General features: G+C 41.4%; 2 protein-coding genes across 2 annotated transcripts in view; one reads left to right on the top strand and one right to left on the bottom strand.

Annotated features, from left to right (window-relative positions):
- Positions 1–2,075: 2,075 nt before the first annotated feature.
- On the bottom strand, positions 2,076–6,344 carry samd14 (sterile alpha motif domain containing 14). Its single transcript, XM_030775036.1, has 8 exons — positions 6,302–6,344; positions 5,036–5,193; positions 4,477–4,855; positions 4,143–4,230; positions 3,948–4,016; positions 3,513–3,651; positions 3,202–3,270; positions 2,076–2,234 (listed from the first exon to the last, which is right to left on the bottom strand). The coding sequence occupies exons 1-8, from the start codon at positions 6,342–6,344 to the stop codon at positions 2,076–2,078; spliced, it is 1,104 nt and encodes a 367-aa protein (XP_030630896.1).
- Positions 6,345–13,735: 7,391 nt separating this feature from the next.
- Positions 13,736–16,692, top strand: part of LOC115811441 (zinc finger protein OZF) — an 83,398-nt gene continuing 80,441 nt past the window's right edge. Inside the window, exon 1 of the mRNA XM_030773631.1 lies at positions 13,736–14,714. Coding sequence (XP_030629491.1) covers positions 13,817–14,714 — 898 coding nt within the window. The 5' untranslated portion in view covers positions 13,736–13,816. The remainder of the gene's footprint in view (positions 14,715–16,692) is intronic.

A 16,692-nucleotide genomic window follows, 5' to 3' on the forward strand; every position in this document is an offset into this window, starting at 1 on the left:
GAAAACACTTTTTGTTGTCTCAGAACTCCTCGGAAACTGAAATCCAGAACAGGTACCTAGGGTAGATATCTGGGGCATGTAATCTGATTTGTTCTCAAAATTGAAAACTTTAAAAGTACGTAACTCTGTCTTTATAGCTTTCTTTAATGAATGGAAAGGGCTACCATAACTAGCCGAGATGGATAGTGAAACCTGGGAACTTCTGCCCCAAGCCCATAGTCATGTAAGGCAAAAAGAAAAGAAACTTTGCGTTTGTGATTTTACAAAAGACAGAGTTATGTGTGTTCTAAGAGCGTGGCTCACCTAAACGAGTTAATATTAAGGTAAGAAAAAAGTGCTGGTCTTTTGTTTATTCGCCACGCGTCAATCGCGGCGCTAACCCGGAAGTTCGCGACGAAAACATCCAATTGCGAGAAGGAGAAGGAAGACTCCCACTCTGATGGGGTAATGTTAAATATTTCTAGCGTCACCCAGTGGTATTCCTCCGATGACAAAGAAGCAACAATGAGCCAAGTACACTAAAAATCTCGGATAATTGAAAATAGCTGTCGACAAACTCCGAATCTCGTTGATACTATTTGCAGCCTTAAAATGAATTGGCTAAAGTCCTTTATGAAAAATGACAACGTTTTTTGTTACTCTGTTTCTTTAAATATCTTTAAACAGTTAGGAGGACTCGGAGGTTTTCTCCTTTTCTGTTCAAAATCTGCGCATGAAATTGTAATAGGAAGTTGTAATAGGAAGAAAAAGGAAGAAAAGTCTCCACCAGCAAGTATTGCTGTGCTGAAAACTTTTATAAAGCCACAACTTCACACGACACAAGACACCACTTTGGAACAACAGACATATTTTCATAAGTGACAAATATTTATACCTGGATCAATATAAGTATATGGTCAATAGCACCTTTGTTGAATGGTACTAGTAACCTACTGTTTTTAGGATTCTGTCAGAAATACAGCTTCCCTTATGGCTGTAGATAACATGATTATATTTATTTATATAACATGATTATATATATTTATGTTAATGGTAAATAGAAAAATGACAGTGGGTATCCCTCACCTCTCTGTTTACTACTTCTCTTGATTAATGGACACTGATACAGTGAGGACACAACCTCAAAATGTCAGCCTGCGGCTGCATTACACATACACCACACCCCTTCTATTCTAAGACAAATTCTATTTCACTGATATCTCTGACACCCACTATTGAAAGTATCCGACCAACTATTTAAAATCCACGCTCTTCTTAATGGTCGAGGAGGAGGCCCATGTTTAAATCTTGAATGCCGTTTATTCATCCCATTAATTTCTTATGGAAATATGATATTATATTATATCATAGGAAAACCTTCTGGGATGATGTACATGAACAGCCAGAAAAAAAAGGTTTATAATCTTTCCGGTTGTTTTACAGAGAAAAGTATATTCTGGATAATTCCTGAGGGCAGGAAAGTTGAATAGGTGAGTGATATTATCTTTATGATGATCAAATCTTTCATCCATAAAGCTAAATATATTGAAAATAAGCAAGTGATTTTTGTGTGTCACCCACAATCTTCTATCACTGAAGCCAGGTGCTGACCTCTTCTTTTACCAGTGGCAAAGAATAGGAAATCAACCAAAGATATGAAAAATAACCTCTACCTCTGAACATACCGTGTTGTCCAGATATTCTCCTCAGTTAGTCTGATTTTGCAAGATTATGTGTCAATTTTTTTTTTGTTATTGTTGTTATTGAGAATGTTTAATGAATTCTTGTTGTTTGAAATGTAAAGCATTAGGAGTTGCAAACTTCAAGGTACTTCAAAAGTCTATCCCCTCGTTACTACCTTAGTGATATGCTTAACAGTTTTTTTTGTAAGATATTTTTAATGAGTTGCCATTCCACAAATTCATGTCAAAGATCGCCCATAATAACACAAGTTGTTGCTGACGATCATCAGCATTGATACCTTTCAAAAATAACATAAAGATGTAATTTCTTGTTTTCAATTCTGAATGTGTGTATCCATATTCTCAAATACTAGTAAGAGTATGATGAGTAAGGCCTGAAATACAATGGTGAAATCAAGTCGTCAGTAATTTTTGTCCATCTTCATAGTCCTGCTTTGAATGAGTCCCACTGAGCCTCTGTGTCCTCTGAGCTTTCTGTTCATTTTCAACGTCACATGATGTTTCTCTGGTCTCAGTCGTTAAGCTGGGGTCTACAGAACTGCCGTTACTACCCTGTTACACACAAAAATACAGAAGTGTATGCAATATGCCATCCTTTAATATTCACCAGGTGCAAGTGGGTGTTAGACATACTTCAACAATCTACCCTTACCGGTAGAGGACCTAGAAAACATTCATTCAATGTATAATGACATGTCCCATGACAGTTTTTGTGGTAACTTGTTTCTTGTGGCACAAATAGCAATAAATGGAGAAAGTAGCAATAGCGTCTGTGTCTGACAGTACAAAGAGCAAAACATTTCAGAGGCCATTTTTTTCTTCTCCCTGTATTATTTGACTTATTGATCAAAACCAAATGAAAATGTAGCAGGCAGAGATCCATCTGGGATGATCGAACTGCATCTTAATTAAGACACTGTCACAGTTTATTATCTTTCAAGGTCACATAGCTATTTAAGACAATTTACTGCTCTCTCAGCTAGTGTATCAAATGAAATACAATCAATTCAAAAAATCTGAAAATATATATCCACCATACATAAGGTGACAGATAAAATGAGCTCCTAACAAAAAGTCAATATCAATGCTCATGGAAAGTAACTCTGTAGCCCTTTTCAGGCTTCTCTGCACTTGGACTTTAGTGTGACATTGGGTGAGTTGAGGGTCTGCCAGAACGATGTCTCTCTGTGTGTGATGCTGAGATTCACTGCTCCAGTTTGGATATAAAGGATGTACATGGCACAATTTTGATTAGATTGCTGAAAAGAGTATATGAGTTAAAGATCATTTTTTTTGTTAGTTTGTTTTTATTCAGATGCTGCAGGTGGATCTCCTCTAGCTTTAGATGCTGTGGAATTTTTGTGGCTACGGGTTTGGATCAAACTATTGAAAAGTAATTCAAACCAAGAAACACTGCATTCATGTTAAAAAAACAACAACAACAACCCCCAAAGTGAACCAAACCTGATCGAATAAAACAGCCTAGTTTGAGAAGGTCATTTTTGGTGGGTCACCTCACCTCATCAGAGTACTCGGACAGGCTCTGGTAAGGCTGCAAAGACTGTGATTCTCGATCCAGGCCAGATCCCTTAATTACAAGCAAAAAGGGTTTTTTTTGCACCATAGTTAATGCACAGAGTTTGCATATTACAACATCAAAAAGAACATGTAAAGAATTCTTAAAGATACTAGTCCAGTGTCAATGTGTACACATTCTGTGGTGTTAGAGATATTTTTTTCCATTTTTTGCTGTTTGACTGTGACCAAAATTATGTAAATTGTGACATCATGTCTGACTCAAGGTCATTGACATAACTGATTTGGTTGTACCTGTGAGTTTGATTTTCCTGGCTCCTTGGAGGAAGACTTACTGGAGGCAGATCCTCTGATTCTGTCGCTGAACCAGGAGAAAGGCACAAATGGAGGCCCAGAGGAGTGAGAGGAGCGGCTCTCAGCTCTCTCCCCTTCTCTGCACACAAAGACACCTTCAGACGCTGGGTATAACTACTTCACATCCACTCACTGATAACACATTGCTCTATACAAACAAATTTAAACTGTGCATGCACGGAACATACAGATGGACGGCATCTGAGAGTATGGATGTCCCACAGAAAAGAAATAAAACTCGTAAGACCTACATGTTCAGGGCAAATAATGGTTGTCAAAAAAGTAATTAAAGCAATAAATAGGCATCCTGAGAAATGAAGAAAAATGTCAGTTGTCCAGTCAGTACATTCACTCGTATCACGCACATACACTTACCGATTTCCTGCAGACAATCTGTTGGTTCTGTCTTTTTTCACTTTCCCATAAGTGCGGCGAAAGGTTACTCTGCTCGTGGAAATGCAAGGGTAAGGGTCTCATACAAGTGACATTCTTTCTCTTAAATGGTATTGCCGATAAAATGACATTTTGTGTATTTTATCTGCCCCAAAACTGTGGAATGCCTGCACTAACCCCAGGTCCAGGAATCGTCTCCGACTCTTCTTGTCCAAGAGCACAGTGGGGCTGCCCGGTTCATCTGGACCTATGTCATGACTGTCATCTGAAATAACATAAGGATCTGCTTACTCTTTGCAGTCAACACGTATCACCATCACAGACTCATTCCAGTAATATTTATTCATTGGTTCTTCAGTTCTCAAACAACATGCTCTCTTTTCCACAGCAAACATCTAAAACACTCAAAGAAGTAAAAAAAATAATCTGTGTGATTGTCAAGTTTGTAAATGAAGTGAAAAGGTTGAAAATTCTCATGGACAGGTTTCGTTGCGCTTCTTCAACATCACACCTTCACTGTGGGAGTTGTCCTCCTGGTGCAGCTGAGTGTAGTCTGTCTGTTGACGGTTAGTATGTTCCACCTGGTGCGTCCGGACCTGTTCTCCCGAAGGCACATGGGCCGGGGAGGAGGTCTCTGATTTGGCGCATGTCCTGGAGGGAGAGCTAGAAGGCATGGGGAGCAAAGCTTCTTGAGAGGAGGTGTTTAGGAGATGTCTATACCCCCTTCTCCCCTGGGCTTCCCGATTATCCTTTTGCTGACAGGTATCAAAAGTGAAGGCCCTTTCTCTCCGTGGAGGAGAGGAGGAGAGGAGGAGATCAGAAGAAGGGGAGGAAGAGTGAAGGGAGGAGTGGAATGGAGAGTAGGTGCTGGGCAGTGGGCTGCTACTATTCTGCAGAGACTACAAAAAGGACAAAGCAACATCCTCTGAATGCTCATATTGCTCAGACACTCATCAAGAATACCACAGTCCCTACTTTTGCATTTCATTTTTATTACGATGTATTACGATCTTCCCGTGCTCACAAAGTTTTCTACAAATATATACAAATATACAGAAACGTGCACAGACCTTTCTGTCAAGGCTCTCATCTCCCTCGAAAGAGCTTAGGCTGTCTCTGAGGCGGGACCGAGATGGGCGTTGCCTCCGGGCTTTGACTGACAGCTGTGCTCTAGCTTTTTGGAGACTGGTGTCCAGTCGCTCGGTTTCAGGGACTGCTGCTGTCAGATCTGATGGAAAATTTTACCGTTAAAGGTTGACTTTGGTCAATCTTTGAAAACTTTTGCAGAAAATGAGGTTAACAGACTAACGTATTAAAAAAACACAGTTTCTCAGCGTGGGTTATGATTCATCTCGTTAATGACAGTTGACAATTATCAACAAGTAAAGCTGCAACTCCAGTAAATATAAAACATCATTGTAACGCATCAGGAACATTGTTTTAAAAAATTATGAACACTTAGTTATTTATTTATGCCATCTTACATACACACACACACACACACTCAAAGTCACATCCCATGCATACAGTCATTCTGCTGTCAGACAAGCCCAAATAGGATGTGACTTGCACAGTGCTGTGCCTTCCATTGTAATGTCTATAGCACAGTGATAACACACAGTGGCTGCACACACACACACACACACACACACACACACATACACAGACAGACACACACATACACACATCTTTGTTACGATCCATAAAATGTGGTGAAATCGTAAAGCAGGGCTGAAGCTCTATTAAGCTGTCTGCAGGCACAGATTACCTGTGTGAATGATGGCAGTCCATTCCTCACACACACACACACACACACACACATGCGCGCAGGCATGCACCCAAGCACGCACACATGCATGCACACACAGCTATTCAGCTATGCTGAAGGTATATGTCCATGTACAGATGTGTGTGTATGGCTACATATGGAAATCACTGAGGTCTGCAAAGTATAATGTACTTACTGCTCACAGTAGAACAATCATTTGAAATACACACATCAGAAAGGCTCTTCATAGAAATTTCCAACAAATCCAGCACTAAAATATGTGCAACCATTGCATTTACAGGTGCACATAATATAATCTAAATAATAATGTAATAAATAATAGACATATTCTGTCCCAGAATGGCAACACATCATTCTCTTTTCTTTGGTCTTGGTTATTGATTGACCTGTCCTGCATTTAGAGGGGTGGGGGGGGGGGGGGGGCGCTAACGCTAAGCTGCTCTCTGATGCTAGTGCCCTGCCCAGGGTTGTGGAGGTGTAAATTAGGAGATGGACATTAATGGGCAGAGAATGTTGAAGGAGGGGGATGCAGGAGGGGGTCACTCACCAAACACATCTCCTTCTGTCTCTGCTAGTGGAGAGGAAGACATGACACTGCAAAGCAGACAGAGATACAGAAACTATTCAGCCAATGAGTCAGACACACACACGAAAAGAGAGAGAGAGAGAGAGAGAGAGAGAGAGAGAGAGAGAGAGAGAGAGAGAGAGAGAGAGAAGACAGTTGCATACACACTATGGTGACCAGGTTGGTAGGCTGGACTTAGTTCCATTGTGGGTTGGCAGCACAGTGCCAAGGCAATAGAAATGGCAGGACAGAGCCGCTGTGCCATCTGCTGCCTACCACCTATTGGCATTATCCACAGACACTGTCTTTGCCCAAAGGGCTGTTGTCGTGGATCAGCACAGTCCTCTACACAAATCCTCATGGTTATCATTACATTTTACACTCTGAAACTTAAACCAGAATCCCTGTCTATACTAGATACTGATGGGGGACAGAACCATGATGTAACTATGTATGTCAATACAACATTTTTCTTCAAGAATTGCAATCCTTCACCTGAGATTTCAAGTCTGAGAAAAACTGTCTTACTACTGCCAAGTTATCGGGCAGACACTGGAGAATAGGATTTCAAAAGGGTGATACCAGGGCCAAACTCTGCACTTGTATATTACAGAAGAAAAGTCCACACAAGCTCATTGACAGTGGTTTTTACAGTTGTCTGAGGCTTAGTGCTAATGGACTCTAAGGGAATGGACTTACAGAATCTGTCTCATGAAATTTTTATGAGAGAAATGATGTGCAGACTTATTGTTTGCACTAGACTGGGCATGGATGATCCTCATATAGCTATGTGATCTATCTATCTATCTATCTATCTATCTATCTATCTATCTATCTATCTATCTATCTATCTATCTATCTATCTATCTATCTATCTGTCTGTCTATCTGTCTGTCTGTCTGTCTATCTATCTATCTATCTATCTATCTATCTATCTATCTATCTATCTATCTATCTATCTATCTATCTATCTATCTACCTATCTATCTATCAGTGTGTATGGGAGAGGTGTGCATATGCTCTTATTTGGAGATGAGGGACTTGACGTGCACTTCCCCCATAGCTTGGGGCAAGCCCCTTGTTCAATAATGTGCAGACGTGCTTACAGGCTAACAGGGGTTAAACATTCATGAGATTCAGAACAGACATACAAACATACACACTAGCACCCCCACAAACGTACGCATACAGCATTGCTATTACCAGTCCCCGTTGTCCAGAGAAGGAAGTATAAGATTGAAATTCTATGAAGTATTCAGTCTGGCAATATATTGACACTGTCAGGGGAAATGACTCAATATAAATGTAATCAGAATCATTTTTCTCTCCCTTCTCATAATGTGCAGCAGATATAAGGCCAAACCTGCAGGTCATAAAAGCCCTGTCTGCACACACCCACACACACACACACACACACACACACACACACACCCACACACACACACACACACACACCCATTATCATCACTGGAAAAGTGGACAGGACACTGACAGGACTACTAAGTAGCTGACATGCAAGGAACAGCAACAGCAAATAGGTCAATATAGAGATGGAAAGGGCATGAATTAGACCTGTGCTGCACTCAGATATTATCTAATAAAGCACTCTCACAAAGAATGTACAGAGCTAAATACAGTCAGGAAGTGTAATTTATTGTAACATGGATTGCAATGGGAACACTATTATAAAGCACATCTACTGACAAATGCACCTGCTCACGTGAGAGAGGCACCTGATTAGAGATTCTAAGATGTGAAAAGAAGATTTCGTTACTGTAGTTCACTTAAAATGTGTTCTCCAAAAAGTCGATGCATGCATCAGTGCTCATATATGAAACTGAAGAAAGCAATCGTGAATCAGGACAGTAGAAAAAAAAAGGTTGAATAAAATAAACTCACCGTGCTCTGTAGTGTATTCTGCTACATTTGAAGTCAGCTGTTAGGTTAAGTCGACAACCTCCTGCTTCCCTGTTTTGCTTACTGTGCTTATTGGTTCCAGGAAGGTTCTCTCTGCTTTAACACAAATCCACAGTGCCTTAGACAGAGCTGTCTCTCAACAACTTGACAGCAAGACACAACTCACACACCCAAGGACTGATGAGAGACAGGGAGAGAGAGAGAGAGGGAGAGAGAGAGACAGAGAGAGAGAGAGAGAGAGAGAGAGAGAGTGAGAAGCTTACTGAAAGGTGGAAAGCGAGATGCAGCGAGAGAGACAGTGACAGAGGGATGGAAGACAGAGAGTGAAGAGACACAGTCTAATGTGGAGGAGGGACTGAGGGAAAGGGTCACTCTAACATTTACATGAGCCATAAACCCTGTCCATTAAAACTGTGTGTGTGTGTGGGTGTGTGTCCGTGCAGGGTGGGGGGAGGAGGGACAAAGCAGGGGAGGGCAAGTAGGGGCGGTGCACATAAGCCTTATTTGGAGTCATTAAATACAGTTTAGTCCTTTAGTTTGAAAGCAAAGGATTTTCATCAGTTTGCAGGTGATGAAGTCATTTTCAACAGGAACCCTCTTCAGGATATTTACATTTTTACAAGTGTGAAATGGTAAACATTTCACAATAAGGCAGGTTTGGAATAATATTCCATATTCTAAGATATATTTAAAGGAATGAAAATTCCACTGAACGCCACTTCAAAGATGTAAAATGCAAAATGCAAATATCTGTTTATCCTAACTGTCAGTTAGATACCAAACTGAATACAATACTTAAAACAGTTCTGTATTACATACATTCATTAAAACATATGTGCATTTTGACTTAACTATTCTTGAGAATGTAATGCTTTCCCATTATAATGAATAGTTGTATAACAAACACATATTACTATCAACAGCTCACTGATCAAAATATATCATTTCATCAAACAGTTTAATTTTCAGTAAAGTCCCAAGTTTTTGGTCATAAACTTAGATACATGTGTCCAAAACATACCAGAACACTGTTTCTGATGGAACTCAATTACACTTCTTACACAAAGGCCTTAAACATAGAGATGTCACTACATTTATCTTTCAGAATATTGATAACTCCAATAAAAATGGCATTCACGTAATTGTCCAGGTTTACATGACCATTAAGGTCATCTGACTCCCTCAGAAGTGAGACAACATTCCTAGGGACTGCATCTAAAACAATGGCACACTCTTTTGGTTTTATGGGAATTTTGGACTTTTCAGAGAGTTCTGCGCTTGATAATAGTAAACCTTGCTTGTTGAGCACTCGTCTGACAATTAGGATTCTATAATCAAACCATGCTTGATAGAAAAGACCTTTATTTTATAAAGAATACCTTTATCTGTATATATTAAATAATGGCGGTGTGAAAGAATGATGGTTTCAGACGAGCACCAAGCCAGAAGTGCCTGCTTGTGAAAATCTGATGATCAGAGAAGTCATCATTTTGTCAGCAGAGAAGTTGCATTTCTAAAGGAAGTGAATACCACCTAAAGAATTAAGTAGACATTTGGAAATATATTCCACAGGCTGTCTTTGTTTGATATGTTCGATAATTCATTTAACCTTTAACGTTTTACTGAGCCCTTCAAAATTTAACACCCTGAGACCTCCATATTCTTTGTCGGTACGTATCAGCTCTTTCTCTAAATAATGAACCTTGTTTCTCAGGAAAAAGTATATATATATATATGTATGTACAGAGAGAGAGAGAGAGTATTTTGTCCAACTCGTTAATTACATTTCCTGGAACATCCAATGAGGGAGAAACATAAATAAACCTTGAAATGCATTTTGAAATGCCCATTCAAGGACAAATCTATCATTAATCATATTAAATCTCTTCAGTCTATGGGCTCAGAGATCAGATCATTTCCTTTGCTTTTTATCTTTACACACAACAGTCTCTAGATATGAAAAAGTCTATAACTGGCATTCCATTTATTTCTCTCAAATCACATTCTTCAGTTTGTTCTTTATGTATTGGTAGAAGCATAGTATTGTTAGCTAGTTGACTTAGTTTAATATAATTTAATATCTCATATCTCTACCTAGTGGTGAAATTCCCTTAAACTGGTCCCTCTTAATTTGGGTTGCCAATGTTTGTTACTAACAAAAATGGAAAAGGAAAAGAGTAAGTGTGTGTGTGTGTGTGTGTGTATGTGTGTGTGTGTGAGAGAGAGAGAGGGAGAGAGAGAGAAAGGAGCGGGGGTTGGGTGTCGGACCTTTAGGACAGTTTAACTGAGGTATTGGAGCCTCTGTATAAAGTTTTAATAGTGTTCAAGAGTTTCCCGAAAGCAAACAAACAAAACTAAAGAAAACAAAAACGACCACAACAACAGCAAACAAAACAAAACAAAACAAAACAAACAAACAAAAAACAAAGTGAAAATAAATGTATCCTCAATCGGTTCGAACGCCTTCTACAAAGTTATGTTTCTGTTGCTTTGAAAACGATGACCCACTGTGAAGATGCGTCATCTACAACATTCTGACATCTTCCGGTTTCCTGGAGGTTGTATGTTTTAAGCTATTGCTACCACGGATGTTCTTTTATAGTGAGACAAATTAACACTTCTGCATTTAATCTGCACGGGCAAAAAATTGACCAACATTTCACAGAAAGTATATCTGTTGCAGAATGTCGGAGAGCTTAGGTGGGTATACTTAGAATATGTACAACTTTCTGAAAATAGTTCTGAAGTGTTAGCTTGGCTAGCTAATGAATGTTAGCTAATGTAGGGATAGCCTAAGTTGTAACCTAGTAGCCCGGGAATCCTTGAGGCTTTTTGTGGGAAAGTTAGCTAACCAGAAAAACAGCATCTTTTTCGGCGGATTTTGTCTATAGGTGGACATGTAATTTCTGTTCAATGTTTAACGTGATGAACGTGGCGTAATAAAAACAGAGAGCTGTCAGCCTGGTAGTTTGTTTGCCTTTTTTAAAATGACTCAAAAAATACTAAAGGCAACAATGTAACGTGTGATTTGGCGTGAGGGTCTTTGTATGTTTCTCTTGGAAAATATAGCTGCTTTGCTTGTCTTGCTGTAGTGTTGTTGTCACTCAGTATAACTAATGCCGCTTCTCTCTTTAAGTACAGCTGTCACTGTTTTAACTTCGGCTGTCACACATGTATGTTCTTTTCCTTTTGCGAGAACATACAACATCGCGAATGGAGAATTCCTGTTAGTGCGGACAATCCCCATCAGTACGAGCTGCCCTCTCAGAGTAACTGTATGTTGTGTGTCTGTTTTGACTGTTGAACAGAATCGCTACCATGTAAGGACGTAGAAATGCCCGGTTCGGTCGCTGTTTGCCCTGCTGAAATGGTCGAACAGAGTAATGAGGACAGCCTGTATGATGACAGACAGTTCTGTGAGTTTTGTGTTTTTGCTGACTTTACAACATACTTCACCAATCCATTTAACAACACAACAGTACACTTACACTACCGTTCTGGCTTCCCCTTGTTTAACACCCTCTTTTCTGCAGACTGTGAGCAGTGCCTGAAGTTCTATTTGGGCCAGTGTGAAGTCCATGGTCCTCCTGTGTTCACCCATGACTCACCTACACCTGTTGGGATGCCTCAGAGAGCTCTCCTCACCCTTCCCTCTGGCCTAGTCATCGGGAGATCCAGCACCCCAGGAGCAGGACTGGGGGTCTTTAACCAAGGTCAGGTAGTCCCTGCTGGAATGCATTTTGGAGCCTATGATGGGGACGTGACCAGCAGAGAGAAGGCCTTGGAAAGTGCATATTCTTGGGTGGTATGTATAAGCAGTTCCGTTTTCCCAAACTTAAATAGAATTCATGAACTTTTCATGAACTGGCACTCATTAACAATAATCTCAGCAGTACCCTAAATTCTTATGACAATATTGGGCACCAGTATGCATTATAATGATGCAAAGTAACCGTGAATACTTTGGGATACATGTTTTCTTTGACTTCACTCTCATTATGTCTGTGATTACACATAAACCTATATCTCAAAAGTCTTAACCTTTCAGGTCTGCAGAGGGAAAGAGCAGTATGAGTACATTGATGCAGAAAGAGACACACATTCAAACTGGATGAGGTAAATCAGTGTGGTTTTCTCATTCGGGTGAGACCCCCTCAAACCCCGTGGCGTCGTAAAGTCTTTTATTTTCAATTTTTCTTAGATATGTTGTGTGCTCACGGAATGTGATGGAGCAGAATCTTGTAGCGTTCCAGCAAAGCGGGCGTGTCCTGTTCCGTTGCTGTCGACCCATTCTTCCAGGCCAGGAATTGAAGGTGTGGTATGCAGAGGAGTATGCTAAAGGCCTTGGTATTACATGGGATCAGCTCTGGGACAGAAAATGCACTCTTACAGGTACCCATCAACTTTGTTTATAATTGATGCCCTTCTTTTGTCCTGTGTGTTTGATAGTACAATGATCTTCATTTCTGGGAAAGCATATAAACTACTTTTGGTTGTTAAGGACATCACACATCGACAATGTGTACAGTTAAGTACCAGAACAGATCCGGTATTTCATCATTTCTGTTTGTGTCTTTGTGTCCCATGTTAGGGAGAAGCCCAGAGGAATCCTCTCCAGTCTTCCCCTGTCCTTACTGTAAATACTCCTTCCCAGCTGAGGCTTACCTTCAACGGCATATTAGGCGCACACACCCAGAGGAGTACCAGCACTACACAGAGACCCAGCCACCTGAATCCCAGAATCCTGTACTTATTACGGACATGAGCCAGTGTCCTCTGCCCTCAGATACACAAACTGCAGCCCCAGTTCAGCCAGTCACCAACACCTGTGAACTCTCCACCCTGAGTAAGCCAGGATTACAGTCAGAGAACTCACATAATTCACACTTACATAATCACACTGATTCCCTGCAAACTTGCACCAATGGTTTTAGCAGTACAGAGAGTCACCAAGCCGATTGCTTCAAAGAAGCATCATCCGAGGCGATGCACAGATGTGACATATGTGGGAGGAGATTTGTTAGGTTGTGCCACCTGAAGAGACACCAGCGCACCATCCATTCAAAGGAGAAGCCTTACTGTTGTAGCCAGTGCAAGAGGTGTTTCAGCCAGGCCACAGGGTTAAAGAGACATCAGCAGACCCATCAGGTAGAAGAAGACAGTAGGATGGATGGAGAAGAGGCAGCAGGAAAGGATCCTGTATGTTTTGATGTCTTCCCTTGCAATAAGTGTTCTTTCTCCTTCGTAACCGAACTCAACCTTCACAAGCACATTAAGCGCCACCACTATGAGGAGTACCTCAGACTGGTGGAGAATGGGTCCGTTAGTGCTGAGACGCTACTTCACAATTCAAAGACCTCAGACAAACTGGACCCGCCGTACGAACCTCCAACCAATGTACGGCTCTCTGCACCGAACCCCCTTCAAAATCGGCCCAAAAGAGGGTGCGTCGGTCGACCTCGGGGACGACCACCTTCCAAGACCAAACAAAGAGTCGGACAGAAGCTGGTCCCTGAGAGTTCACAGGAAGACGTCTTAAGCAGTGGTGCTGAATGTGACGAACGTCTCCCCAACACAAAGATGCAAGAGGCTCCTCAGCGCACTGATGCTGATCCAGATGCAGATACGGGGGATCCCCCCACCCCACCTCATATTTGTGGGGAGTGCCAGAGATCCTTCAGTGAGTTGGAAGCGCTGAAAGCACACGAGTGCATCCAAGTTGGAGAGAGTCCACACGGATGCTCACGATGCAGCCTCTACTTCAACCGCCTGTGCAACTTGCGTCGCCACGAACGAACCATCCACTCCAAGGAAAGACCTTACTGCTGTACGCTGTGCTTCAAGTCCTTCACCCAGTCGTCCAGCCTGAAGCGCCACCAGCAGAGCCACGTGCGACGGAAAGCCCGCCGCCAGTGCGCCGCTCTTTCCGACGCGACCATCTTCCCCTGCCCGCACTGCCCCTTCTCTTTCACCGGGGAGCGTTACCTACACAAGCACATCCGTCGGCACCACCCGTTGGAGTGCATCAAGGCGTTGAGCACCGAGGACCCGCTGGGAGACGATCAACTTCACAACTGCACTCGTTGCTCCAAGAGCTTCCGCTCGCTCAAGGGCTTCAAGTCGCATAGTTGCGTGCAACATGGAGAGAAAGTCTATTTATGCCCAGACTGTGGAAAGGGTTTCAGCTGGTTCAACAGCCTCAAGCAGCACCAACGCATCCACACGGGAGAGAAACCCTTCAGCTGCCCGCAGTGCGAGAAGAGCTTCGTGCATTCGGGCCAGCTGAACGTGCACCTGCGCACACACACCGGCGAGAAGCCCTTCCTGTGTGCAGAGTGCGGCGAGAGCTTCCGGCAGTCGGGGGACCTGAAACGGCACGAGCGAAAGCACACGGGCGTCCGGCCGTGCCAGTGCCTGGAGTGCGGCAAGAGCTTCAGCAGGCCGCAGAGCCTCAGAGCCCACCAGCAGCTCCACAGTGGCAAGAAACTCTACTCCTGCGCTCAGTGCGGAAAAAGCTTCACGCGCAGGTACCACTTGAACAGGCACCATCAGAAAATGCACTCCTGACTCGCGTGTCTTTAAAGAACTGAGCAGAAACCGCTGTACCTGATTGTCAACTGGCATTCTGTGCTGGCATTCTTTAGCTGTTTATGATTTGTTTTTCCCGTGCTATCTGTCACAATAACTAATCTACACGCAGTCAAACATTAAAAATCTGAAATACCGTGAAAATTTGGGCTTGTTTTGTGAGGCATGTTATAGAACTGTTGTTACGCATGGTACTACTGGGATGGACCACTGATGTGTTTTACCGTGAACTTAATAACATGAACCACCGTTTCTGTTCATGCAGGATAGTTTGGTATAAATATTAATGTATGCAACTGGACTAACCATTTCATAATGTATGTAAGATACAAAAAGTCTGAACGTTTCGATCAACAGAAATCAATAATCTGTAGCAAGAGGAAACAAGTTCTCAGATCTGATTGTGCTTCAATATATTTTAAATTGCATATTTTAGTTGTGTTTTAAACAGAATAACTGATAATGTTAATGAAAAATCAATACGTTAATAAGATGTTCATGAATTAAAATAATTTTTGAAATGTCCTCTGCACTATATTTCACTCTTTAATATTGTATCTGCTATGTGTCTGCATTTGTTTATTTTGTTTTATTTATTCTTTTACTTTTCATAATTACAGAATTTTAACAGATTGCATTTCAGATACCACTTGTATGGGTAAATGGTATTTAATAGTAAACAATCATTTAACAAGAAATAATAAGGGCACTGTCAGGAAAACAAAAACAAAACAACAACCATCACCAGCCTTAGTACTGTTGACCGTTTATTCCATAAAAGAACATTAACAAAACTCAAGCATGTTTTCCATACATGTTCGGCCTTGGCCAAGCCGTTACACTTTTTTAAACCCCTCTTCACAGACTAATGATAACATCCTAAATCTATGATCACAAGCTTTTTTTTTGTTTCATGTTTCTGTCCTGCATTTTGCATGAAAATTTCCACAGATTCACTTGATTCCTTAACGATTGGGAACCATACCACTGAAAAAGATATCACCTTTTCTAACTTGAATTTTATTATTGCAACTAGTATGAGATCTGTGGGACACGTGACAGATAAAGTTGTACTGCACTGGTCATGAATTGCTAGCACAGGTCAGCAGTGATGAGGCCTGGATACTTGCCATTCATCTGGATCAACTTACCACCGTACTGCAAATTACGCCCGAGTTCTTTGTGTCAGTCACTTAAATAATCGCCACCTAGGCTAACATGTGAGAACACGTATGGGATAGTAAAAAGACAAAAAATACAGGTCTGCAGGACAGCTTCTTGACTTTGCCTGCTACTATCACAGCCAGGTAAGAGTTTATAAAGGACACAGTCCCTTTGGGAGAGCGTGGAGGAGATGACAGGAGCAACTGCCTCCAGCCACTGTCATACGCAGGGCTTGGGAAGGTTCAGAACAGCTACTAGGACAGACTACAAAATACATCTGGTAGAATACTGTGAGAAAGGCAGCAGTCGGTTTTTAAGGTACAAGTCACCCAAACCCTGCAAAAAGGAGGTATAGTGGGAGTAGATAAGGGTGTATCGGGAGATGGTTTTCTTGTTAAAGTGATCCTCCAGAAAAAACGGGATCCAGTAAGGCTAGGCTAAATCAAATGTACACAAATGCTCACTGTAATACGTCATTTTCCATTTTGATGGAGAGAAGATTCGTATGCTTTAATGATTTCAAGGCCTTTGAAATTCTCTCCTGTGATAACCTCATAATATCTCTCCGTGATGTGCTTTCCTCCGATGTTTTAAAATGTTTATAATTATGTTAATATATACTTTAAAGAATATATACAAATCACGCTCATATTTGATATACCACATACAGAACGGTGTAACTTCAGAATAAACCCAGGAAAGAG

This window comes from Chanos chanos, chromosome 5, assembly GCF_902362185.1.
Source record: "Chanos chanos chromosome 5, fChaCha1.1, whole genome shotgun sequence".
NCBI lineage: Eukaryota > Metazoa > Chordata > Actinopteri > Gonorynchiformes > Chanidae > Chanos > Chanos chanos.

Excerpts from the sequence above, each read along its gene's own strand:
- samd14 (XM_030775036.1), bottom strand. The coding sequence starts at position 6,344 with ATGTCTTCCTCTCCACTAGCAGAGACAGAAGGAGATGTGTTTG. Across the intron at positions 4,231-4,476 it reads GGACAACTCCCACAGTGAAG|ATGACAGTCATGACATAGGT; the intron begins GTGTGATGTTGA and ends ATGTTATTTCAG. Across the intron at positions 4,017-4,142 it reads AGACGATTCCTGGACCTGGG|AGTAACCTTTCGCCGCACTT; the intron begins GTTAGTGCAGGC and ends TTCCACGAGCAG.